A 25,301-nucleotide genomic window follows, 5' to 3' on the forward strand; every position below is an offset into this window, starting at 1 on the left:
TGACATAAAATCTCCCTTCCCATTTCTGAAACTCCTGAGACAGAACATGGTTTCTCTCCGACACTGAAATGCTACCAAAGGATGAGAGCAGCACATGAAATATTCACAGGGCAAACAGACACGGAGCCAAAGCAGATTAGAGCAGAACTCCAGGGCTGCCCAGACCCCAGGAAGGCTTCACAGTTTGCACTGACACCGAGATCTTATTGCATTTCCCATCCCAAGTGCCAACAAGGTGCCATGTTGGAGATCAACATTACCCAAGGAGGATCAAAGCAGCAGTGGGTTTAAAATCTCCACACCAAAGATACAGACTCAGCAAAAGCTTCACACAAACTCTGTGTTTTTGACAGACTGGCCAGAGGACAACAAAAGGCAGTGGTCAGGTTCATGCCACTTTTATGTCTCAAACATGGGGGGATCAATAAAAACATAAAGGAAAAATGTGCAAAATGTTAAGAGCCAAAATGCCAGAAGCCAATGTAGCATGAGGTCCACAGGAAGACATTAACCCTAATAAATAATTAATCATTATTTATTGCACAAATTTGTTCAAGAAAAGAAAGTTTGTGTCAGGGCAGTATTTTCCTCACAGGCAAAAAGATTTCCCATTTGGTGTTTGGAGCCTTAAAATTAATGCATCCTTTTGTTGAACTAAACCAACCACTCATGGTGACTTTGGGGTCTCAGCTCAGCCAGCAACACCCAGTTCCAGCTGCATCCCACACTCCAGTGACCAGTTGTGGATGTAACCCCAGAGGTGCACATCCATCTGAACATCACCTTGTCACTGCACAAACCCTGCAGTACTCACCATCTTCAGGACTTAAATATTAAATACCACAAGAGGTTAAAGCCTCATTAGCAGTAAATATTCCTCTCTTGCAATTCAAGCCATTTCTTTATCATCTAAATAGTCATAACAAGGGTATGTACCCCAAGTAGCAAGATCATTTTTAATTTCTCCTTCTAACTTCCCAAATTCCATCAATTTTTTTTTTTTTTTAATTGCAACTGAAACAACCAAACTTAATGATTCTAACTGAAGCTGCAGGTGTCAGGGCAGAGAGAAATAAGAATATCCATGAGTATTTCAGGAACATTTACAAGTGATTTATTTTCATTAAAAGCCACAACAACAGAGCAAATCAGGTTTGTTTGGCTAAACAGAAAAGCTACCAAAGGAAAGTTACATCACTGAAGGATGGAACTGGCTTGTTTGGGACTGAAAATGAATACTGGAACACACTGAAAACAAACCAGAAGACTCAAAGAAGAAGGCAAAGATACATCCGAACACCTACCATTGCCTGAGTGACTCCACTTGAAGGCAGGACTCTGTTGCCAGTCTCAGCTCCCACCATCAATCCTGAATTTTAGTTTCCCGTGTCATGACCCGGCTGCCACAGGAAACTAAAGAATCCTTCATTCAGAGTTTAGTGAAGAATTCTGCATGCAGATTGGCCAAACAGCAATAAGCTAAACATTCAACAAATAAAAAAACTTTTTTTTTTTGTCCCTAACCTGAAAAAAAATCATTTAAATCTATTGTGTATTCTCAGTGTTCATGACAAAAGAGCTGGAGGATACATCTGGGTATCAGCCTAGGAGCTGTGGAACTCTAAATGCCACTTCTACTGCACTCAGCAAAATTCTTATGTGAACTGAAAACAGGTGAGGGAGCATGAAAAGTCTGACCCATGAAAATTCCCTGTCGCTGACCTGTCCTCCTAAGGACCAAGCAGTGCTTTTTCTGCCACTCTCCCTGTCACAGAGACAACTGCAGTCTCTCCTGCTCCAGAGCCAAATGTGCTTCTGCTCCTACCTAGTGAGAGGAGGTCACCAAATATACCATCTGCAATTACATCTTCTTCTGCTAGCTGCAAAATGTTTCTATTCAAGAGTTGCAATTGTCTTCTCTTCGGAATAAAATGTGAGGTATTTTAGGAAGCTCTTAGAGGAGCTGAGTGGATTGAAGCATTGTTGTGCTAATTAAAGCTTCTTTGATTTTCCAATGCTTAATCTAACTCTCCGAAGTGAGCATTTTTATAGCAAGGCCAGCCATGGGAGAGAATGCAACTCCAAAAGTACCCAGCAGAAGCCTTGAGCACTGAATGTTTCTCATCTTCTTTCCTCCTGCAGACTGAGAAAGAGCACAGAACTGTGGTGTTTCTGCAGCCTTCTGAGGGGAAAAGACACAGCCCTGGTTACTCTGTGGGCTCTGGGTTGCTTCAAGAGCCTGGATGTGGCCGTGGCAGGCCAGAGCAGCTGCTCTTGGGGACATCCCGAGTCAGATTTCTGATCTGCTCCCACATATATTCACACCTGAGATCCACAGGATTCCATAAAACAATCATTTTGTAGCCATTAGCGCACTAAAACTGACCAACTCCCAAGATTACTTGCTAGATAAATCAAATTTACGTTGAAATCAACAATATTACATAGACAAGGTAACAGGAAAATGGCACCTTGTTACTGAAAGAGCTCAGTCCCTCTCTCTATTGAAAATCTGCTGAATTATTGCTCCTCTTAGAACACACTTGCCAGAGCAGCTGAAGAAGAAAGGAGCTTATTCCACGGATCCTCATGTCTGTTACCTAAGCTATAACTGCAGAGACCCATTTTTGTCCCCTCAGTGTAGGATGCTTTAGAGACAACCTATATAGGAGGTATCTCTGTGTAACCAAAGGAAGGACTTAACATACAAGTTTCTTGTAAATTATGAAATATAAAACGCAACATAGGAGGATTTGCATTTTGGGGTAAAAAATCCCACGCATTTATTTTTGAGATTAAGTAAGGAATTAACACAGAGATTCAACTAACCCAGTACACAGTGTTGGTTGGTTGTTTTGTTTGTTTTTTGTTTTGGTGGTTTTTTGGGGTTTTATTATGGACTGATTTTAGAGGGCAAAATCATGTCCTAGGACCTGGTTCTGAATGCACAGAGGTTCAACAGGAAACAACAGAAGCATTTCTAAGAGCAAATGGGAGAAGATCACTGTTGCAGAAATGACAAACAAGCTTTTTTTTGTTTGGGTTGGGTTTTTCTAAACACAAAAAAGAGAAAAGAAAGAAGCAACGAGACTTTAGACACACCCAGAGCCAGCAAAACTCAATGACAGCCATCACCCCCTTGACCAGCACAAAGCAGCCAACAACAAACACACAGCTTGGGCCAGACCCATTTAAGATCACTGCAAATCCTTCCTGACAACCCAACAAAGCAATTTCAGACAGTTTGCAAGTGATATTCAACCAACTGACTCAAAGCTATCGATGAACGAGGGTTTCACTGACAAAAGCTTTTCTCGACCAAGAAGGCAAAACAAGCCAGGCAATAAAATCACAGGACAGTCCACACAAAATGTTCTGCCTCATGTAAGGCCAGGATGTTTTTACCTCATTTCATCAATGTGTGATCAGCGCTTTGTGTGCAGCCCGCTGTTGGAAACTGCCCCTATCTCCTGAAAAACCTCTACGTCTCTACACGGACTCCCAACACACAACAGTTTTGGCACAAAATAACCAGCATTTCTGTCATTGCCTCCTTTGTGAGCAACACAACACTGGGACACAGCACATGTGGCTCTCCCGGAGCGCTCCGCATGAAACGTGCCTTGATAAAGCAATTTTCCACAGAAAACAACATCAACTCACTTGGATTTGCTGACATCCAACCCAACCCAAAGCCCATGCTCGGTCACACAGTGGTTTGAAACCTGGTTACGATCTGCACTCAGGTGATAATGTTAATTAATACCCAAAAACCTTCAGAGGGTGCAGTCACTGCTCATGGCCAGTAGGTTTAACCTGATTTGGAGCTTTGATGGGACTGAGTGATGTCTCAGAAGTGAGGGCAGCACAGTTTGGCCCCAGAACATTAATCAGGGCTAGGTCCAAAGCCTGCAGAAGCCAAACCTTTGGGTTAATTGCCCTGTAAAGCTTGAGTTGACAATTACAAGCCTCTCAAAGCCCACGGCCACATTTCCCACTCACTACATTGTCATTTCTTAGTAGGAAAACCATCAATAAAGCAACCATTCATTTCAGACAGAACTGGCCAATAGTGACAGAAGAGAAACCAGACTCCAGAAAATAACCAGACAGAATAAACCTGGGTAAGATCCTTAAAAATTATCTTTAATTGATGCCAAATATGAACAGATGAACGAGTACAGAAGCAGGTAAAACTGCATAGATGAAAAACTATACATTTCAAATAGTTCAAGAACTCATAACATCAGATGTTCTAAAAATGGTAGGTCAAACAATTTCACTATTTGGAAGTAAAATGAGCTGTAATGTGACAATGAAGTACATACTTGACCCAAAGTATAAGCGATTGGTAAATGGTGGAAATAAGTACAGCTGTGTCAGCTTAAATGGTTTGTTGCCCTGATGGTGCACTTTCATATGGAGACTATTCAGTTTATATATTTCACATCGGCAATATTTGATCTTTAAAGTCAGAGGTATGTCTGAGAGGCCATTTACAGTTCTATTGACAGCTGTTATTTATTCATTTCAAACTGACATACTGCAAAAAACCCAATGTTTTACATGTAAAGGAAAGGAAAAAAAATATTTCATCATAGCAGGTAATAGGGAAGGGTTTGCTGAATTTAGTCATAAAAATATCATTTTTACTTTTGTACAAAAGTAAAATATACATTTGATCCCAATTACATTATAGAAATATCACTGAAACAATAACATGGATCAAAGACTGATGCACCTAAAGGAACTGAATGCAGCGTCATCTTTTTATTATAGAAACTAGAAATGGAAGATGATTTTTTTAATATATAACTTGTAGTGACATTTGCTAGAGCCTGTGAACAGGTGAAATATACAGAATTACACAGATATTAACAGAAACCTTGAGACAAATTTCAGTTAAGACCTCAGTTTCATTTTATTTCCTTTGAAAATATCAAAGCATGCTATGCCTTGACAGCATAAATGGTTGACCTCACCAGTGGCAAGTTCACCTGTACTGAGTGAAACTGTAGAACACCCTGAAGTTTATTTTTTTTTATTATTTTTTTTTTTTAGATACAAATACTGACACCTTTAAGAATACTTGATAAGCATTTCAGGAAAAAGAAATTCCCTACACCTGATTAAGTAAAGCCAGAACAACAGAAAACAGAAAAAAGAAACTCAGCCTGAATTAAGTCCAACCAAAACTGAAGTGTAGGTCCCTGGTTAAAGCATCTCAGAAAAGGAGCCTGTTCCAGACTTGCAGGAGGCAGGTCTGGGACAAGCCTGCCCTGCTGTGCAATTGCAAGGACAGCTTTCCAGTTCTCTGTGGCTTCCCAGGCTAAATCACACCTTGGAGCTGACTCTGCATCCCTGGGAGTCTGAAATTAATCTGAGGATCACTGGCATCAGGCTGCTGGAAGCCTACAGGATCAGACCATTCCTGGAAAAGCTGCAGTACCTCCCTCTTCTTCAGGTTAGGGGAAAAGATTAATCCAGAATGGCACCCCTCAAGCAATAGTTGTCAAGGTAGTATTTGGAAAGGAATACATTGTCTCTGTGTATTGCAGAAGATTTTGTTCTAAAATACAACTTTCCACCTTTTTTCTAATAAATTTCAGATGTTCCTGACCTAGTGTTGGTTGTGTTTTGTTTAATAAATGCACATATAAGAAACTGCACTGTTCAAGTGTGGACTGTGGAAAAGCGAAACTCGCCCTCAGCTCCTTAAATCAGCAGGTTTTGAGGTTAGACTTGAGCTGCAGCTCTCTCACAGTAGAAACTAACTTCCTGTCCTTCTGCCTAATGAAAACAATTGTCCCTTGGTATAGAAAAAACCCTGTCAATACAAGTTGCCAGTTTGGGCAGCTGCAGCCTGCAAGGAATGACACACAGCTGGTTTGCTAAGAAGGGTCTGATCTCTGAAATTTCTGCCTGGGCAAAAACCACTGCTGCAAACAAGAGGACTTTGGTTGAATTTTGTCCTGTCCCCAGTGCTTGGTTCTGTCTCACAAGTGCTTGCCCATGTGACTATCAGCACATCAGGCCAGCAGCACCTGTGCAGTTTTGTGAAGTGGAAATTAATTTCCTTGAGCTGCAATGGTTTTCGGCTTCCCCAAAGGCAGCAGGGTGGATTATCCTCACAAAAGTGTAAACCAGGAACAAAGGGAGGGACTCACCAGAACTGACACCAGGATCAAGTATTAGTTTTCCCCTCAGTAAGCCAGGCTGTGAATCTGCAGCACTCATGCACCAAGAGTTTTGGTGCACGTGGGCACCCCCTGCACAATGGGGTCACTTCCAGTCCTCTAATGATTACTACAGGCTTCTCTTCTGAATGGGCTTGTGAGGCAGATGAGGTAAACTGCATTAAGCCCCATTGTGTTCGGCATTAAAGCAGCCTTAATTCAATTCAGGTTACTTCCCTTCCAAAAAGAATGACTCCAAATCAGATTAAGGTTGCTTTAATGCTGCAACAGAATGTCCATGCTGGGCTTTAAGGCAGTTTAACAAATCTACTTTAAATGCACACCTTTCATTAATTTGGATTAGCTTTCTTGAAGTCCTCGGTGGAGATGAGGCTTAGGACACCCCATGCAGGGAACCTGCAGGGGTTTGCTAGGATGCTGTGAACTCACAGCCTGGCTAACTGCACCCCAATTTCCTCAAGAAGGTGACTAAATCCAGTTCATGGCCAGTGCTGGAGCTGCCACACAAAGGGTTTGAGCTTTCTGCAGTCTTGCAGCGAGCCCTCGGTTGTGTGGAGGAACAGGGCAGAGAGTCCTTAATTTTCACTCTCACCCTTGCTGCTCTGCCTCTCCCTAGTGCTCTGGAGCTAAGTATGGCAGAACCAGATGGAGAACTCTGGCAAGGATACCACTCTATGGGATTCCTGCCTCTGCACTGCAGTGCACTGCTGCCTTGCCCTTGCCAGGTAAATTCCCTCACCCCTTTCCCTGAATGGATGTAGGAAAAGCTGCACAGAACCAGGCAAGAAGCACAGAGAGGCACGGAGAAGTGGGGGTTGGTGGTGAGGGCGTGGGGAATGGCTCCTTCTGCTAGAAAGCTTTCTTCCCCTCACCAAACTAAAAACTGTCATATCCACTGGGTTCCCTGTCCAGCATAACCAGGGGGTCCCTACCAAAGGAATTCTCTTGACTCTTTCAGAGAAGCACTACACTGGCCATCAGCTCATTTCCAGTCCTCTTCCAGTTACACAGAAAACCCCTTAGAGTCCACATGAGGCAAAAGGAAACATAAGGGCCAAAAGAAAAAAAATATATATATAAAAAGAAAAGAAAGAAATAAAGAAATAAAAAAGGATGCTTGCTGATAAGAACAGGCAGTTTGTTAAGTGCACCTTCAGGCCCACAAAGACATTTCAGCACTCCTGTGTAAAGGGACTAAGAACCTTGCTTTTGTTGTTTATTTTTTTTTGTGTGTGTGTCAAACTTGTCAAAAACACATGCCTATGCTACATGAGGTTAATTCCTGTACTCCATATGGGTTGAGATCCTTTGCAATGAGCTATAAATGGACAAAGCAACATTCAGGCTCCCCAAACCATGAGTTCTTATGATCCATCCCGGTCTCTTGAGGAATAATTGCTGCATGCAGCACTTTTCTCTGTGCATAAGCAGAATGATCATCACTCTGCACATTAAATTAAGGTGTGCACACCCAACTGGGGCAGAAGGTACCCAAGTGAGGCCTCATCTCCCAAATGCATCCTTCTGACCATCGGTCCCCTAGCACTGAATTGATTATTGCTGTTTAGTGTTTAGAGTTTAGTCAGATGGTGGTTTTACAAGCTGAGTGCAGCATTCATGTCCATTTTGACATCAGAAGTCATATCCTATGATTCAAGAGTTTGGGAAATCAGGACCACTGGAATTTAATGGGGAGAGAGGTGTACAAAGGGCAAGGGCGTGAGCAGGGGACAGGAAAGAAGCTTTACAACATCTACCTAGAGGATGTAATGCCCTGTTTTATCTGATGCTTTGCACTTCTTGCAGGAATTGGAGCTCCCTCAGTTCTTGATCTTTCTCATCGCTACGATTCACAGAAGTCACACAGTGAGAAATAAAGTCAAGTCTTTCTGGAAACCTAACAGGTCAAGCTTGTGCGTAACTGCAGAGTTAGGGTTGGTTGTTAACTCTAAGTGCTTTGATTTTATTTTATATATACATGTGCCTGCATACGTATGTGACACACACAGGAGCAGACATACATATATATATATATATATATTTATACACATATATACATGTATCAGAAAGATAGGGGAGGAAAGGATCTGTACAGTGTGGAAGGAGATGTGTTCAACAGCAGTTGGCCACATGCTAAGTGCAGAATGAAGATCCTCAACTTTATCCATTTGAAAAATTGAGATTAGTGCCTACGTTCATTCAGATCAAAGGTCATCATCTTCCAGGGACTAGCAGTCAAGGCTGGCATGTTGCAGAAGAGACCTTCTCCTAGCATTGCTTCCCTCACCAGGAAACTATGGAAGTACAGTAAGATCAGGGACCAGGAGGAAGAACACGGCTCAAAGGCTGTGGTGGGATCTAAGATCTGAAAAAGGATAGAGCAGACAGGGATGAGAGAGCCCTGCAAAGCCTTTCCCATCCACCTGCTGGGGAACCTATGGGAAAGAAGAGCACAGGCCTCCTCTGGTTGCCTGACTGGACGATGCTTGGGCTCCTGCTCCTCCTGCACCCTGCCCTGCAGGGACAAGCTGCCAAAGAGCCACCTCAGGGAAAGGATGGGCAGATACAGTGATGGCAGTAATGCCTTTAAACCTGGGGAAACCTGAAGCCTCGAATGTACACAACTAGGAGTTATTTGGCAGAAGCCAATGCAGAGCCCTGCAGCATCAGACTGGCTGGGGAAAGAAAGTATTCCACGGGCACTGGGGGTCTCTGCCCACCTCTTCTGCATCACTCTCACTCCCACTTGACCTTTCTATCCCTAAACCTTTCCATGCTGTGCCAGCAGACAGCACAGGACGCTCCTGACACACCAGACTGACTCCTTGTCCCTTTCCTCGGTGTCTCTGATCCACTCAGTTCCTGGAGGCACTTTTCAGCAGATTTGGAGGGTGTAAGATAAAGGCACTGCGCAACTCTCTCAGTCAATCTGCTGGGTGTCTTCAGTGAGTTTTTTTGGGGGGGATACAAAAAAGTCTCAACTGATGACTGCAAAAGAAACCAGCTGCTGCAATTCGGATGCATATAATAGATAAGTTTCATTTACATTCTGAAAATGCACCAAAAAGCATGCATCTGCACCTTTCATCTATAGAGGATACTAGGTTTTTAGGTGTTGCTATACATAACTTGACTTCTTAATTTTCCATATAGCTTTCCCTTTAAGGGATGGGATATGTTCCTTTCTGACAAAGCCTGGACAAAAGCCAACACATTTTCCTGAGCAATGCAGGAAAATAATCAGGTTTCTCTAATCAGTTCATTCAGGCCCTCAGTCTATCAAGCGCATTTTTTTGTTGTTTTTATTGTTATCATTATTGTTGTTATTATCATCATTATTATTATTATTATTATTATCATTGAATTCATGCACTAATTAATTCAAGTTACACTTTAATCAAATAGGCCATAATGCTGAATATTTGAACATGCTTTGATCTCCAAAAGTTATTGTTCCCATATGACTAACATACGCACTTAAATACAGTACTTTAAATTACTAGTCAACGATTTAATAAATTAAGGAGTGCACTTCTGGTGAATGCAAATCAAAAAGAAACAGAAAAGAAACTAAAAAAGAGAGGAGAAAGGACTTATTTTTAGAAGATTCAGTTCAAACGAAATCTTATCCGCTATTGTCTGAGGTAACGTTTCAAGCATGCGATCATAAAATAAATAGTATCAAATTCAAACATGCTTATATTAAACTCCATTGTGCTATCTTGCAACAGAGGGGCTTAAAGTTTTGTATCCAGTTCCAAACGGGGAGGGGGAGAAAAGTGTGTTTCTATCATCTGCATGTGAGAGAACTTAGCAGCATTGCAGATGTTTTGTCTTCAGTTCTGTCTGTTATTTTCCTTTTAGGATATTTCTTCTACGAACAGCAAAAGAGACCAGGCTTAAGTAGGGTTTTTAATAAGGTGCTGTGTGGATCTGTAGGTTGGAAGGATGGAATCTTTCACAGAGGGGGCGGAAGGAAAATTTGCACTCCTTCATAAACCCTGTGGCAAATGCTTGCCGCAGGTTTTGGCTGATATTTTTTTACTATTATTGTCTGATGCAATTTCTTGCAACTGTGTAGTTTTGCAGAATATTTATACTGGAATCCATGCATATGCTTAATAGCTGTAAAAACTGTCTTGCTTTGTTTAAGATAGCTTTATCAAAAAAAAAAAAAAAAAAAAGAAAAAAAAAAAAAGAAAAAAAGAAAAAAGAGGAGCTAGGAGAGGAAAAGTTTAGGTCTAGCATCATAACGGCTTAAAACTAAACTAGTTCAAATGGTTATCATTTGCCAGATGGAAAATGGTTTTTGAAAATAAACAAAATTTTATCTTTCATGGATCCTGGAAGCTTCTTTATCGCAGAGCAAAGATTTGCAATGCAACAATGCATTTACGAGGTAAATAAAGCATTCAAAGACTATCAGTAAAGCATCTACAAAGTGTGATTGTGTCACTAAAGTCTTCAAGCTGCGAGTGGGGATTTTGTTTTGGGTTTTTCTGTTTGTTTGTTTACACATCAGTCAGCAGCTTGCTTTTATTAACGCAGTTTTGGTTGGCTACAGTGCAGTTGCCAGTTCTGAGATTAGCCTCTCTAAAATTGTCTATGCTATTATTCATATCCTCTTCGATTTCCATGTACTCAGATTTGCTGATTGTGGAGGAGCTGCGGCGACTGAGATCACTGTCAGATGCTAAATTAGGGGAGCTAACGTGAAGTAACTGAGCCTGTTCTTCCCCTTCTGTTTCTCGGTGGTAGAAGTAGTTGAAGTTGGACACGATGACAGGTACAGGCAGGGCAATTGTCAGCACACCAGCGATGGCACACAAGGAGCCTACGATTTTGCCTCCAATTGTCACAGGGTACATGTCACCATAGCCCACAGTGGTCATGGATACCACCGCCCACCAGAAAGCATCAGGGATACTTGTGAAATGAGACTCAGGTTCTTCAGCCTCAGCAAAATATACCGCACTAGAGAACAAAATCACCCCAATGAAGAGGAAGAAGATTAGTAAACCTAGCTCTCTCATACTTGCTTTGAGGGTCTGTCCCAAAATCTGGAGGCCCTTAGAGTGTCGGGAGAGTTTGAAGATTCGAAAGACTCTTACCAGTCTGATGACTCTCAGGATGGCCAAGGAAGTGGCCTGCTCTCCTTTCTGAGTCCCCTCCCGCTCGGCCATCTCGGTGCCCAGGGTGATGAAGTAAGGGATGATGGCCACAATGTCAATGAAGTTCATTATGTTCTTGAAAAAATCAGTCTTGCTAGGGCAAGCGAAGAAGCGCACCACCAGCTCAAAGGAGAACCAGATGATGCACAGGGTCTCCACAACAAAGAAGGGGTCTGTGAAGATGTTAGATTTGTAGACCTGGGTGGTGTTGTCAGTGCGGTGCACTGTGTACTCCTTGTCCTCCTTCAGCTCAGGTAATGTCTCTAGGCAGAAAATCACGATGGAGATGAGGATCACCATGACAGAGACTATGGCAATAACCCTTGCCGGCCCAGAGCTCTCTGGGTACTCAAAGAGGAGCCACACTTGGCGCTGGTACTCCCCCTCCGGCAAGGGTCTCTCCTCATCTTTAATGAATCCTTCATCTTCCCGGAACTTCTCCATGGCCTCCTCGCCCAGCTCATAAAATTTGATCTCCTCAGAGAACATGTCCAGGGGGACATTGACGGGCCGGCGCAGCCTCCCCCCGGACTGGTAGTAGTAGAGGATGGCGTCGAAGCTGGGCCGGTTGCGGTCGAAGAAGTACTCGTTGCGGAGCGGGTCGAAGTAGCGCATGCGCTTCTTGGGGTTGCCCAGCAGCGTGTTGGGGAACTGGGCTAAAGTCTTGAGCTGCGTCTCGAAGCGCAGCCCCGCAATGTTTATCACCACGCGCTCACAGCACTCGTGGTCGTCGTGGGCAGCGGGCTGGTAGCTATCCTGGGGGTGGCCAGGTAGCGCAGAAGTCTCGTCCATGTTCTCTCCAGCCATCACGGTCATGGTGGCACAGAGGAAAGGGGACCAAGGGGCAGGGGAGAAGTGAGGGAAAGGGAGGAGGAGGAGGAGGAGGAGGAGGAGGAGGATGGAGGAGCACAGGGAGACCCAGGGCGATGCAAGGGTGAGGGGGTCAAGGTGGGATGGGGAGCTTGAGGAAGGGGTGGAAGTGGAGCCTAAGGGATGGAAATACCCAAAAGGGGAAATGAGAGGCGGGATGAAGGGAGAGGCATCAGGGACGATGGAAGGGTGAAGAAAGAGGGAAGAAGTACCTTTAGGGGGGGCAGAGGGCAGGTAAGGTGAGGGGTCCTGTCCCCCACACCGGGAGGCTGAAGGTCTATGGAGTGCACCCCCAGGCTGGGGTTCCCCTCCCCAGCCGTCTCCTTTAGCCTTTAACTCGATCCGTCCACTTTTCTCGCTGGCTCGACCATCGCCGCAGCTGCTGCCACGAAGCTACCACACACACACATGCACACGCACACACACATACACATAAAATAAATAAATAAATATAGAAATAAATATATAAATCACGGGCTGGCTGGGAGGCGAGTCCTTGCAATGCCAACTCAGCAAATTTTCCATCACCTGCCTCTTCCTTCCCGACTCCCACCACCACCACCACTGCCCTGGTCCTCTCCTCTTTTGCGCTTGGGAGGGAGGGAGGGAGGGATGGAAACACTCTGCTTCGAAGGCTTAAACCTCACTTGCAGAATGGGGGCTGCCAGGGAGGAGAGAAACAGAATAAACCAGCCCCCGAGCCCCTCCACATACACACACACACTCAGGCGCAATGGATTGGCTTTCACACCAGCAGGAACATCCCGTTCTGCTCACTACGGCAGCACATGCGGAGTTCTACGCGTTCCTACACATCCCCGGACATGCACCAAGGCCTCCAAGGCAGGAAGGTGCCCCGAACTCATCGGGAGGGTTTCCCAGGAAACTTCAGCGGGGTCAGCTCCTGCAAGGAGCCTCCCGAGCACCGCGCTCCCCGCTCTGGAGACTTAGCTGAGCACTGACAACTTCATCACACCAACCGGGTGGCGGTGGAGGAGGAGGAGGGGGGGGGGGAGATTAGGAGGGGGAGAGCAAAGCATCTCCTCTCCTGCTTTGCAGCAGCTAAAGGTAACTGAGAGAGAGACAAGGGGAGGGAGGTCGACATCCCAGACCCAAAGCGTCCAAAATTGAGTGGAACATCGGCAGGGAGAAGGGGCTTTTCCTTACCTGCTCCGGGTGAGACGCGCCGCTTAGGAGTAGGAGCCAGTGCCGGAATGCGTCAAGTCGCCTTGCAGCAGCATCCAAAAAAAAAAACAAAACCAAAACAAAACAAAAACCGCAGTGGCAAACTTAACCCTCCTCCTCTTGCGCCCCTCTTTATAACGCAGCGATCGCTTTACAGGGCTGCCTGCGAGACACTGAAATATTCATACACTGTCTTAGGCTGCACCAAGGGCGAGTGGGCTTAATTAGTTTCTGCCGAGAACCGCAGTGGGGGGTGGAGTGGAAAAGAGCGCAAAGTACCTTTTCCAAAAGGCTTGAGTTAGTCAGTAAAATCAAGGAGTCTTAGATAGCTGCTGGCTGTCCAGCTCTCCTCCCTTAGGACAGCTGGAAAAGGAGCCGGGCGCTGGTTAGCGGCGGCGGCGGAGATGTCAGAGCGCCGCAGCCCTGCAGCCGCATCCCCGGAGTCGGGCTTGGCTCGTCCCGGCAGCAGCAGCGGCGGAGGCAGGAGGAGGCAGGAGCTGGACAGGGCTGCTGAACGCATAAGAGCGAGGAGCAAACTCCAGCCATTTCTTGACGCTGCAGCATCAGCAGAAACCTGAGAGCTGTTTGGTGCAGCTCGGGGACCGGGAGGGCGGGGGAGCCGGGGGCCGGGGCCGGTGGAGGAGGGAGGGATGCGCGCTGCCCCCGGGCCGGCCGCCCCCGCACGCTGCGCGCCGCGCCCCCGACGCAATGCGGGCGGCTCCGGGATGGGGCTGCGGGATGGAGCCGGCAGCATCCCGGCACGGGAGCCACGGGCAGCCCGCTCAGGTGCGCTGAGCAGCCGCTTCCCGACGCGCCCAGGGACGGCGGGACAGCGCTCGGTCCCCCCGCAGCACCTGCGGCGGAACGGGGCCGAGCATCCCGCACGGAGCGGGGCCGGGCATCCCGCACGGAGCACATCCCATACGGAGCGGGTCCGAGCATCCCTCACGGAGCACATCCCGCACGGAGCGGGGCCGCACATCCCGCACGGAGCGGGGCCGAGCATCCCGCACAGAGCGCATCCCGCACGGAGCCTGGCTGCGGCTCCCGATCCCCCTGGCCCCGGCCCGCCTCGGTACCGAAGGAGGCTGCACAACCGGAACCTCCCGACACGCTGGTGGAGGCTAAAAATCCCGAGCGGAGTGGCTGGAATTGGGAGGGTTAATGGTCAGGCAGGGACAGTGCCCTTCCATACTGCTTTATCCCAGCGAAGTTGTTTAATTGATGAATCGCACAACTTCGAGGTGGAAAAGACCCATTATGTCATCAGCTGGCCTCCCCTGCCAGCACAGGATTGTTGCCCACAGTGTCTGATCGCTTACATTATATAAAAGCCTGCTGCTCGCTTTGTCAGGGCGGCAGCGGTGATCAAATCCAACCCGTGCCTGTGTAATTTGAAGCGCTCCAAGAGCTGAGTAACACCAAGTCCGTGTTTAACAGACCTGGTCTCATTAGCTTTCCACTGCATAATACATTAACTTCACTTAAGATCACCACCTTGGAAGTCCAAAAATACTTAACCACCTGACCTTCCTGGTGGTTTCTGTTTCTTCTTCCTTTCCCCTTACTTATGCCCATGTTTTGTTGTTTGGGGTGAAGTTTTTTGATGATGTTGTGGGTTATTTTTTTTTTTTTTTTTTACCAGAGCAAAAACCCTTTTAAAAACCTCTACCCCTGGCAGTGCTTCGATCACTAGTTAGCATGCTGCATTCACCATCCCTGTGGAAAGATAAGTGCAAAGAAACAAACAGATCTCCTGTCTAGCCTGGTACAAGGGTGGGGTTTGCTATTGTTTGTTTTGGGTTTTGTTTGCTTGTTTGTTTTTGGGTTTGTTTTTTTTTTTAGTATCACACATGCTGAAAGTTTTGTGAGAAACTTCTGGTGAAGCTGTGGGCAAGAGAAATGTCTGCCTCTGCCACTCCCAGGTGAAACAATCAAAACACGAAACAAAAAGAGAGAGTCTTCTTCCAGTGAAAAATAAAGCCCAATTTTCTGTCTGAAGTTCAGCAGCTCAGCATCAGCCCCCAGCCTTGGACCATGCAAAATCTAAACACCCCCAAAAAACAAAAGGCTATTCCCATCAGCTAAACCAACCAGGCTGTTTTTCAACCCCTTGAGAAGCCCAGTGACAGCCTTCTTGTCAACCTCCTCTTATGGCAGTGAATTGCATGCCTGGCTGCCACAGCTGGCTGCGCAGAGTTCTGGGAGCTCTGCACTCGCTGTGCTCAGAGCTGCTGGGCAGAAGGAGCTCTGGAAGTGAGCACTTTGTCCCCCTGTCCCAGCCCAAAGGATGCTCTGGATTGGGCTGAAAATGCAGATTTGACAAGCAGAGGCCCGAGCTCTCGGTGCTGCTCTGCCCTTGGCTTTCTGCAGGATTGCAGGCAGGGCTACACATTCTGCTTTTGCATCTGGAAAACAGGACTGTAAAGTGCTTCCTTGCCTGTCACAGCTCCTTAGGCTGCTGGCTTCTGAGAGCTGCCTTAGCACAGCAGAACCCAAATCTTCGTCGGGAGCTGTGTGCACAGAAATAAAAGAGGAGTGATAGCAACCTTAGCTTTCCCATTGCACCAAAAGCACAAATTGGGATATTGCTCTCCCCTCTCCTCATTTTGAATAGCTTTGGACTGTGGGATTTCTCTTTGCAGTCTAACTACCATTACTGACAAGCAGTCACACGGGAAGGGAGGGATCTTTCTAAGTGGGCTATTAGCCATAGGTCAATAAAATCTGGTTAAAGTACACAGACTAATGAACAGTGTAACTAGGGCTTGCAAGAAGGTCGTATGTTACACATTATAGGGCTAAGTAGCTTCAATTAAATGTTGAGGAATGGAAGGAGAATCCAGCTTGCTGCCAAATTCAAAGTCAGGCTGCTTCTATTTTCTACCTTCTACATTAGCAGCAGCTGAACTGGTCACCCCCCCAAAGAGCCACACTGAGAAGTTCTCTTCAGGATCAAAATTTTTTCAAAAGGAAACTAAAAATTGTAAAAATTTGAGCAGCTTTTTGTGGTGGGAAGTCTGGTGGTACTGTTGTGATGAGAAAGAGCAGCAAGGGGGATTTTTTTTGTTGTTGTTTTCTTTTTTTTTTTTTTTTTTGAAAGAAAGAATCAAGTTGTTTATTAAAAAATCTTGTGTGATGTGAAGATTTAAAAAAAAATTGTATTGAATGAATGTGACTCTGAAACTGGTTTAAAAAAATAAGCATTGGCTTTATACAGTGAAACAGGCTTTTAATATTGTCAGCAGGGAACCTGGAAAATCCTGATTGAAATCAATGGATGCAGAAGCACAGTGGATTTCTGAGCATGGCATCATTCCCGTAAGTGTCTTGAATGCCCCCCAAAATTTCCTCACCTGAAAGAGACATTTTGTGAGATAAAAACCATTGTGAAATCCAGTGGCAAAGGATGTCCTGGTTGCTTGAATACTATGGATGCTCACAGGCACTGTAATCCCAATGCATCTAAGCCTGGAAACCAACCTGGACACATTATAGTTTCATTCTGAGCTGCCTGAAGCCACCAATGAGTTGTGCAGGTGTCATCACACACCTCATTTAATGGCCTTGGGAGGCAGAGGATAAAGTGAGATGTTCTGGCCCCAGTTTGTGGTGCAGAGGCTCTGTCAATCCTTCTTGGATTCATAAAATGGAAAGAGTCAACAGATGGAACCAAAGGGGAGCTTGTGGTGTTGACAGTTGGGTTTTCTTCCTCGAGGGCAACAAAGAATCCTTTAAAAGCTTTTAATCTTTTTGCTAATATCCTTCAGTATTACTGTGCATTTTTTGTGACCAGGATAATCAAATCTCATGCTTCAAAGAATATTGATAGCTGATGGGAGATGACAATTACTTTGGTTGCCTCTTGTTATATAATTTAATTTTTTCTCCCGTTCCCTTTTAAAGCCTTAAAAATGGGCCCTCTGTGATCAAAAAAGGAGTGGACCTGTTGCTACACAGAAGGAAGACAAGAGCTTGGGAGTTATCCCTGTGAAGAAGGAAACAGAAACTGCCCTCACTCATATGATAGTTGTGCCATTTGGACCAGCCTGGAGAGAAAAGATGTCCCTGCCTTGCCTCTACATCCCACATCAGCAGGCTGGAAAGGTGCAGAGTGTGGCAACACAGAATGGCTGGGCAGAGAAGAACAAAAAATGTTCTTTATTAGGTTGGGGTTGAGCTTTCTTCTGTCCTCCTCAAAAGTAGTTATATAATAGATAACAAAATATATATAAATATATAAACAAAGTGCCAATCCACTGCTGAGCATATTCAGGTTTTTAACACACAGGACTTTTTAGTTAATGGGAGCCACTTTTGGCTTCCCATAATTGGATGATTTAGTACAAGATTTCATAAAAACACCAAAGCAAGAACATATTTATCAAGAGTGCTGCTGGCCACCAAGTGCAGAGAGCAGAGAGTGACCTTTCCCCATGTCAGGAGGAGTGAGCACCACTGTCAGAGAAGGGAACAACTGAGGAGGACAGAGCACCACCAGAGCAAGCACGTTCCTGTAAAATCCCAGAGCCAGAACTTGCAGTGGGTCCTTGCAATACACAATCAAGAAGTGAGTTCTGGGAAGTCTGAGTTTGCTCTTCTGTGAGTTCATGTGCAGGATGATTCCACCCTATTAGAAAAGATTCTGACACATATTTAAACAAAGCCCCACCTCATATGGTATCAAGCTGCCCAGGAGTGAATCAGAAAGTGGGGATGGTTTTGAAACAAGAAGTCTGGTTATGAAGCTCCAAGCTTGAGGCTGAGTGGTGATGAGTGATGGAATTCCATAATCATAGAATGGTTTGGATGGGAAGGGACCTTGAAGATCATCTCGTTCCAGGTGCCCCTGCCATGAGCAGGGACAACTTCCACTACCCCAGGTTGCTCAGAGCCCCATCCAGCCTGGCCTTGGACACTGCCAGGGATGGGGCAGCCACAGCTTCTCTGGGAAACCTGTGCCAGGGCCTCAGCAGCCTCACAGGGAAGAATTTTTTCCCAATATCCAATCTAAACCCGCTCTCTGTCAGTGTGAAGCCATTCCCCCTTGTCCTGTCACTCCAGAGTCTTTCTCCATCTTTTTTGGAGTCTCCCTTCAGGCACTGGAATGCTACAATGAGATGACCCCAAAACCTTCTCCTCTCCAGGCTGAGCAAACACACCAAAATGTGCTTTAGGAACTCAAAACATAGCAGGATACCACCAGTGCTCAATTAATCTACCAGTCTTACCATAGCCATAATCACAGCTACCCTACAAAATCAGAGTTAGGTTTAGCCCTAGCTGGGCTGCAAGGTCACCTGCAACAGAACCCAGGAGCACTCACTGACAGCAGTGTTAGACTGCAGCAATAGGACTTAGAGTTTATAGCAGAGCGTATTTTAAGGCCAGTGGACAGTTGCAAACTCTTGATGAGCTGCCGTGAAATACATCACATTATCACTTGGTCTTGTGATAAAGGACACTGAGAATCCACTCACATCCATCACTGAGCAAGTCATGGGCAGGGAGAAGTCCTCATGGGCTTTATTTAGCCTTCCCAAAAAGTGTTGCCTTATTGTTTAAGCAGGCTGGTGCCTGCCTCAAAAGTTGATTGCAGACCTGAAATTCAGGCTACCAAAACATGGCAGTCTGTTGGCGCTCTCAGTGTTACTGAGGGAAAATTCCTGAAAAGAAGAGATGTAAAGGGGAGAGGTGAAGAGACCTACAGAGAAAGGAGCAGACTATACATCAGTGGCAGTGAAAAACAAGAGGTAGCTGCATAAAATGAGAACCTACACTGATGCCAAATCAGTGTCTACAGAACTGAAGTCACCAGCCTTCAGCAGTAATAGAAGTAAGGCTCAATTAGGTGTATCAAATTCAAAAGTATTCTGTGTTTCTTAGGAGTCAGAGCAGCATCTTATACTGGATTCATTATTGTCTTTATTACACCTGACAGAATGTGAATGCTGAAATCATGATCATGCTTGCTCCAGCAGAAACTAAGCCATGCAGTGAAGGGATTCCCAGCACCAAGGCAGTGGCTGAGGGCAGTTTCCACTGCAACTGGAAGTGTTGAAGAAGAAGGAGCCCCAGCCATGATTCCAGACCCTCAGAACAGTATATTAGACTGAATGCAGATAAGCTGAATCTTTCAGAGAACAGTGACATCTATGAACTCTTCAGTGCTTCCAATTACACCTCAAAAAACCTTAGAGCCATGAAGGAAATGTCCAGAGCAAAAGCGGTAAAGGATTTATAGTGGTTCATAGAGAAGATAAACTACTAGATTCTTCTTTTTGTCCTCCCGCCTCTCAGGACACAAGAATTATTGAAGAAGTTCTCACACAGAGACAAGATTTGTCAGCAGTCAGGGCCCCATGTGATGGGGTAAAGGCAATCCAGCACAGGGATCCAGTCCCAAATTGCTATAAACCCCTGGAACAGAGAGCCACAGGAAGCTTGGACCTTGCTGCAAATTCAGCACCTGGAGCACTTCCTGGTGGAACCCTGACAGAGAAACAAGGTGCTCCTGCACAGGGCTGGGACAATCCCAGGATGTCACTTTGGGGCACTGCAGGAGGATGCAGCATGAGCTCCAGCATGAAGAGAGCATGCTGAGGAAGTGCTGGGTGCTCCTGGAAGCTGTCTGGGTGGGATGATAAAGGCATGGAACCACTCTGTGTCTAGAGTGTGCAGCTCTGCTGGAAGGAGGAAGGAGCACAGGCACTGCCCATCTTGTTACCAGGCAAAAGATTGAGTGTTTGTGTCTCTGTGTGTGCACATGTGCAAGATGGGGTTTTATTTGAAGCAGTAATCCCTGAGGATATAAGAGCTGCCATCAGGAAATGAGTAATTTCATACCTAGGGATAGAGGGTGCTTTGTTGGAGCCAGGCTATTCCTCTGGCCAGGCACCAATGTGCACTGCAGAGCGTGGTCAGGATAAAAACTGATCAGCTGGGATTTTCCTGCCATTCCAAGACACCTTTGCAAATGGCCATTTTTAAGGACAGGAGGTGGATGGTCAGCTTTTTGGGATCTGGCTCTGGAGGAAGCTCTGGCAAGGGCTGATTAGGAGTGCAGCAGTGCCTTCCCACAGTCTGACAGACCTTGCATGCCCTGCTCTGACACGGCTCGTAGCATTCTGCAGCAGAATTTGTGCCATTCAGCACTTCACAGACCAGATTTGAGCACCAGATGTCTTGCCATGGGTATCAAAAATGAAGAGGAGTGAGAGCAAACAAAGTTAGCAGCATAAACAGTGCAAGGAGTAATAGTCAAAACAAGGCAGGCAGGAAAATGATCCTTACCTGCCTAAGCTGGGATCCAGCAAAGCTTTTTCCCTAAGACTAATCAGGGAATGACCAATGCATTTATTGAAGGAAACATGTAGAGGAGGGTGGGTTGCAGTCCAGCAGCCAGGCTTTAGAAGCAGTTACACTAAACAAGAAACCCACAATAAAGAAATGGAGAAAACAGAAGGTCATTTGCATCTGCTGCTCAGAGTGGAGCAGATAGGAAGACAGAGAGCAGCAGCACGGGTAAGGCCAAAGGAAAGCAGCTGCAGCCTGGTAGGGATCATAGTGGCAGCTACAGGAGAGTGCCTGAGGAAGGACAGAGATAGCTGCAGAGCTGGGAGAAATGTCATGACACAGCCTGAGCAGAGACCAAACCAGAGAACATCAGCACCAAGGAAATGGGGCAATGTAAAAGATGTGAGGGCAACAAAAGCCTGGCCATAAGGGGGTCCTTACCTCTTGGAGGGACTCAGGATCTTCAACCCCAGCTCTAAGCCTGTAGAAAGCCTGAAAGAACCACACAAGGGCAGAAAATGCTGAGCAGGTATTTCAAGTGTCTGTGGCAGAGGGTTGGAAACGCTCCCTGCTCCATTTGTCCTTCCCTGATGAGAATTCCCAGTGCAGGTTGCTTTGCAGAGCTGCTTTGGCAGCAGAGCTTCCTCTTGCTTTATTTTCAGCATGCAGGAGAGGCAAAAATGCTTAACAGGGTGTGTTTCAAACATATATTTGCCTTAGAGCCCAAATTTAGAGTCACAGTTGCATGTCCTCTTTCGGGAACGTGGTTCTTGCTGACCTGCCTGCCCAGAATTCTTCTTGTCTGCAGGAGAGACAGCTCAAGTGAAGCAGAAGCAATTATTTACAGAAAAAGAAAGAACTTGAGTAAACAAAAACACCAGCGGCTACTGCATATTAAAGTGAAAGCCCAGATGCTTTGAAGCCTTGTCCCCAGGTGATTTTAAATGCTCCAGAGTAATTCTAAGTCTTACCCAAAATGTAGGTAGCAAGGCACCCCTCAGACACTGCCAGGCCATCAGTGTCTCGTCTTTCCTGTGCCTTGGGCATTGCTGTTGTTCCAGCTTTTTTGTGTCTTGTCCTACTTTATATCTGGGCCAGGGTCTGTTCTGTGCTCGAGAAGTTGGTGACCTATTCCCTTTCTGGAGCTGCTTCTGTGCTGGCTGTGGCAGGAGGGTATGGTCCTCTTCCTGTTGGTTGTATTCCTTAAGCACTTTATTAGATCATAGCTCTTGAGCTTTGAGCACCTCTTTTTATGATTTATTTTCACTTGAAGTCTCAAAATCAAGCCTCATGGTGTTTAAAATGCCACTGAGTGCTTAGTGAGCACATTGCAGTAGAGCCATTACACTTCAGACAAATCTCTCCCTCCCTGTGTGGTAACTTGCTGAGTTATTTACAAATTGCTTGCCTTTAGAATTTCTAAAGCTTTTGTCCCGTTATGTCCTGCTTTTCAAATCTTTGTGCATTGTGTAGGAAAAGAGAAAGGACAACCATCACACACCTCCTGTCTGTGTTCAACTGCCTCAAGGCAGCAGTCAGCAAGTTAATATTCAACAGTTCCAGCAGTACTTTCTGACTTCAGCGGTGTGTAAGGACCCATCCCAGGATAATGATCCCACTGTACTGTGGAGCAGAGAAACACACTGACAGTGTGAGGCATGCCAGGAAGAGCCTTGCAACAAGGGACAGGCAGCAGTGAGCATGGGAAGATGGATTTGCAGGGCAAACATAAGAGCACAAGGAAAAAGCCTTTGCCAGCAGCTACTTCCAAATATTCTGCCAGTAACTGTGTAAGTGAGAGATGAAAACATGCACTGGGATGCTCCAAATCTGAGCCAGAATATCAGACCACTGTTCTCACCCAGCCTTTTCAAATATTTGCTTTTCCTACATCCTGATATGTGCTTTGGAGCAGGTAATCACTGTCAAAGCCACATCCCCAAAGCAACAGAACCTTTGGCAGAGATCTCTGGGATGTGTGGCAGGAACCAGCAAAACCCTCTCGTGGATGGAAGTTTGCTGTCTGCACGAAGCCTCAAGGTGATACATCTTTGATCATTTGGATTCAGAGCCTGTCCTAATCACAATCTTTGATTTCCCTCATGCTTACTGATAGAGTTTAAAAACATTGTGGGATTCCAGAGCTTCTCTCTCTCTGGCTGCCCTGGCAGGTCTGGGACCCTGGCAGGGGGTCAGGAACCCCCCTGGACAGAGCCCCCAGAGACACTGTCTGTAATCTCTGGCCATGGAAAAGAGTTTTCAATCTTACAGCATGAATTACCAGCTCTGAGTGTTTGATATCAGTAATAATTAAGTGTGGCACGGGTGCAAAAGTAAAATTTTAGGATTCTAGATTAGAGGTTCAAAGGGGACAAGATGGAGGAAACTGGGTGTGCCTTGTCCTTTTTCTCCTTCTTCATGCCCTCCATGTTTCACTGTGGTGTTGGCAGTTTTCTGTTGGTTCAGGCTGGGGACACACTGTCCAACGTAGGTGACAGATATTGGCACGTTCTTGTAAATCCAGCCCAGGGAGTTTCTGGTATTTAATGTTTGTAACATCCCACTGAGGGCAGAGCCCCACACGCTGCCCTGCAGGACAGAGCTGGGCAGGGCAGCAGAACATGTGAGAGATAAACAGAATAAACAACCTGGAAACCAGCACAGACCAATTATGGCTTCTGCTTTGGCAGCGGGGCTGACAGACAGAGAGTTTCTACAATCTCAGAATCATCAATACCACAGATTCCAACAAAACATAAACTTGTTGTTGTTCTTAAAAACATAAACTGTTTTACAGTTTAAAGGCAAGAGGTGGTGCTTGCCTCACAAGCCAACATTTTATGTATGGAAATTGCCATGGTCTGGGTGAAGTGAAAGGAATCCCACCTTCCTGCAAGGACAGGTTAATACCTAACCACCCAGGCCTCCAGTGCCCTGGCATGTCTTACACATGGCAAATCCATCCCTTTTCTCCTGTGAATGAATATGGATTTATTTAGCATTCCCAAACTATGGATGGATTTCAAGTTTGCTTATAAAAATTTTACCTCGACCTGCCTGAGGTCACTGTGTGGGGTTCAATGAAGCCAATTTCCTACAACAGCAAAGCAGTAGAAAAGTAATTATAATCTTTTGTTTTATTGCTAAATAGAGGTAGAAATATAATCATTAAGGAGTGATAACAGATGATATCTTCTTCTGTAACACTATTTCCGTGTTTGGGTGTCTTGTATTGTGGGGAAAAGGCAGAGATTGAAAATGTATTAAATATAGCAGCTAAAGATGGTGAATGGTGTAGGAAAAAAAAAAATAAAATGTGTGGAAATAATGCATTTCAACATAAACCAAATCCTTCTTTAATTGGTCTCTGCAATTTAATAAATTTATCACAAATCATGAGTAGTTTCAAGTTGTTCCCAGCTGTGGACTTCTAGAGTTAACCTCATTAAAAGAATGATCACCCTTCTAACTCACAGGCATCTGTGACTGTGCAGATCTCCTTGGATTGCTACCAGCCGGAAAATCAGAGCATGGAGCAGAGCTCTGAGCTTTGTGCTGCAAAATCCGAGGAAACAATCAACTGAAAGAGATAAAGGAGAATCCCCCTCATTAAGGAGGAAGTGGCACAGAAATCAAATTCACTTGTGCAAAGATTCCCTTTGCCAGCCAGCCCACTGAGGCAAAGAGCTCCACCGACTCAGGCAGCAGCAGGGAGGATGTGGGAATTTTAACTTGGAGCATTAAATGAATCAGAGAGGAGTTGGCACAGCAGGGGTTGGAGGGTCCATTTGTGGAACCCTGTTGGTGGAAGAGCTGCAGGAGCAGACCAGGCTGCTCTGTCATTCCAGCCAGGGAAACAACAAAGACATCCAGGGACACTAGCGCTGAGTGAGCACGGAACGATCAAAGGAGCTATTTTCCTCACATCATATGGAAGTCACCACTGTATTGAGGACAAGCACAACTCGTATGTTCCTCCTAAGTCCCACTTAATCCCTGCTTTGAGGATTTAAAGGACGCTCAAGTGATTCATAAACCCTGTGCAGTGTTGTCTGCACAAGAATGATTTTTACCCACCACAGAGATAGCTGAGCCATGGGGAATTCTGCACAGGGTCTCTTCTCATTCAAATGGAATAATGTTGTTGTGTTAGGAAAGTGTGGCTGAGGCTCTGTCTCACTTGCAGCTGTAGCTTTAACATCTGACATCCTGATAATCCAAATTTATGGTTTATGGTGGGCCTTGATTCCCCACAGGGTTCTGCAAGTAATGTATGAGTCTTACCAGCATCATTACATATCTGGCTGGGAAAGTAAGTCAAGGAGGAGCTTTGCATCCAGCACAAGCCAGGAATAAAGGCAGGAGGTCTCTTCTGACTGACAGTTTATTGATCTAAGCCAGCATGACCAACTTCCTGTTTTCTTAAAAAAAAAAAAAAAAAAAAAAAAAAAAAAAGGATAAAAAATTATCTGCTTGTTTTCAGAGAATATGTCCAGCTGGAAAATGGGCTGAAATCAGCAAGATGGTGCCTAAGTGTTGCTGCTTTTTAAGGTAACAAGAAAGATGGTTTCAGATACCTTTT

At 45.5% G+C, this 25,301-nt stretch overlaps 1 protein-coding gene across 3 annotated transcripts; it reads right to left on the reverse strand.

The window, feature by feature from the left end:
- Nucleotides 1-4,127: 4,127 nt before the first annotated feature.
- On the reverse strand, nucleotides 4,128-14,046 carry LOC110475719 (potassium voltage-gated channel subfamily A member 1). Of its 3 annotated transcripts, none has more exons than XM_077783206.1 (3): nucleotides 13,703-14,046; nucleotides 13,406-13,466; nucleotides 4,128-12,354 (listed from the first exon to the last, which is right to left on the reverse strand). In XM_077783206.1, the coding sequence occupies exon 3, from the start codon at nucleotides 12,182-12,184 to the stop codon at nucleotides 10,709-10,711; it is 1,476 nt and encodes a 491-aa protein (XP_077639332.1). In that variant the 5' UTR covers nucleotides 12,185-12,354; nucleotides 13,406-13,466; nucleotides 13,703-14,046; the 3' UTR covers nucleotides 4,128-10,708. The 3 variants fall into 3 exon arrangements, with proteins under 3 accessions (XP_077639332.1, XP_077639333.1, XP_021395736.1); XM_077783207.1 differs by having other exon boundaries at nucleotides 4,128-8,562; nucleotides 11,309-12,354; nucleotides 13,406-14,046; XM_021540061.3 differs by lacking the exon at nucleotides 13,703-14,046 and having other exon boundaries at nucleotides 4,128-12,631; nucleotides 13,406-13,527.
- Nucleotides 14,047-25,301: the final 11,255 nt, after the last annotated feature.

This window comes from Lonchura striata, chromosome 5 (genome assembly GCF_046129695.1).
Source record: "Lonchura striata isolate bLonStr1 chromosome 5, bLonStr1.mat, whole genome shotgun sequence".
In the NCBI taxonomy this organism is placed as follows: domain Eukaryota; kingdom Metazoa; phylum Chordata; class Aves; order Passeriformes; family Estrildidae; genus Lonchura; species Lonchura striata.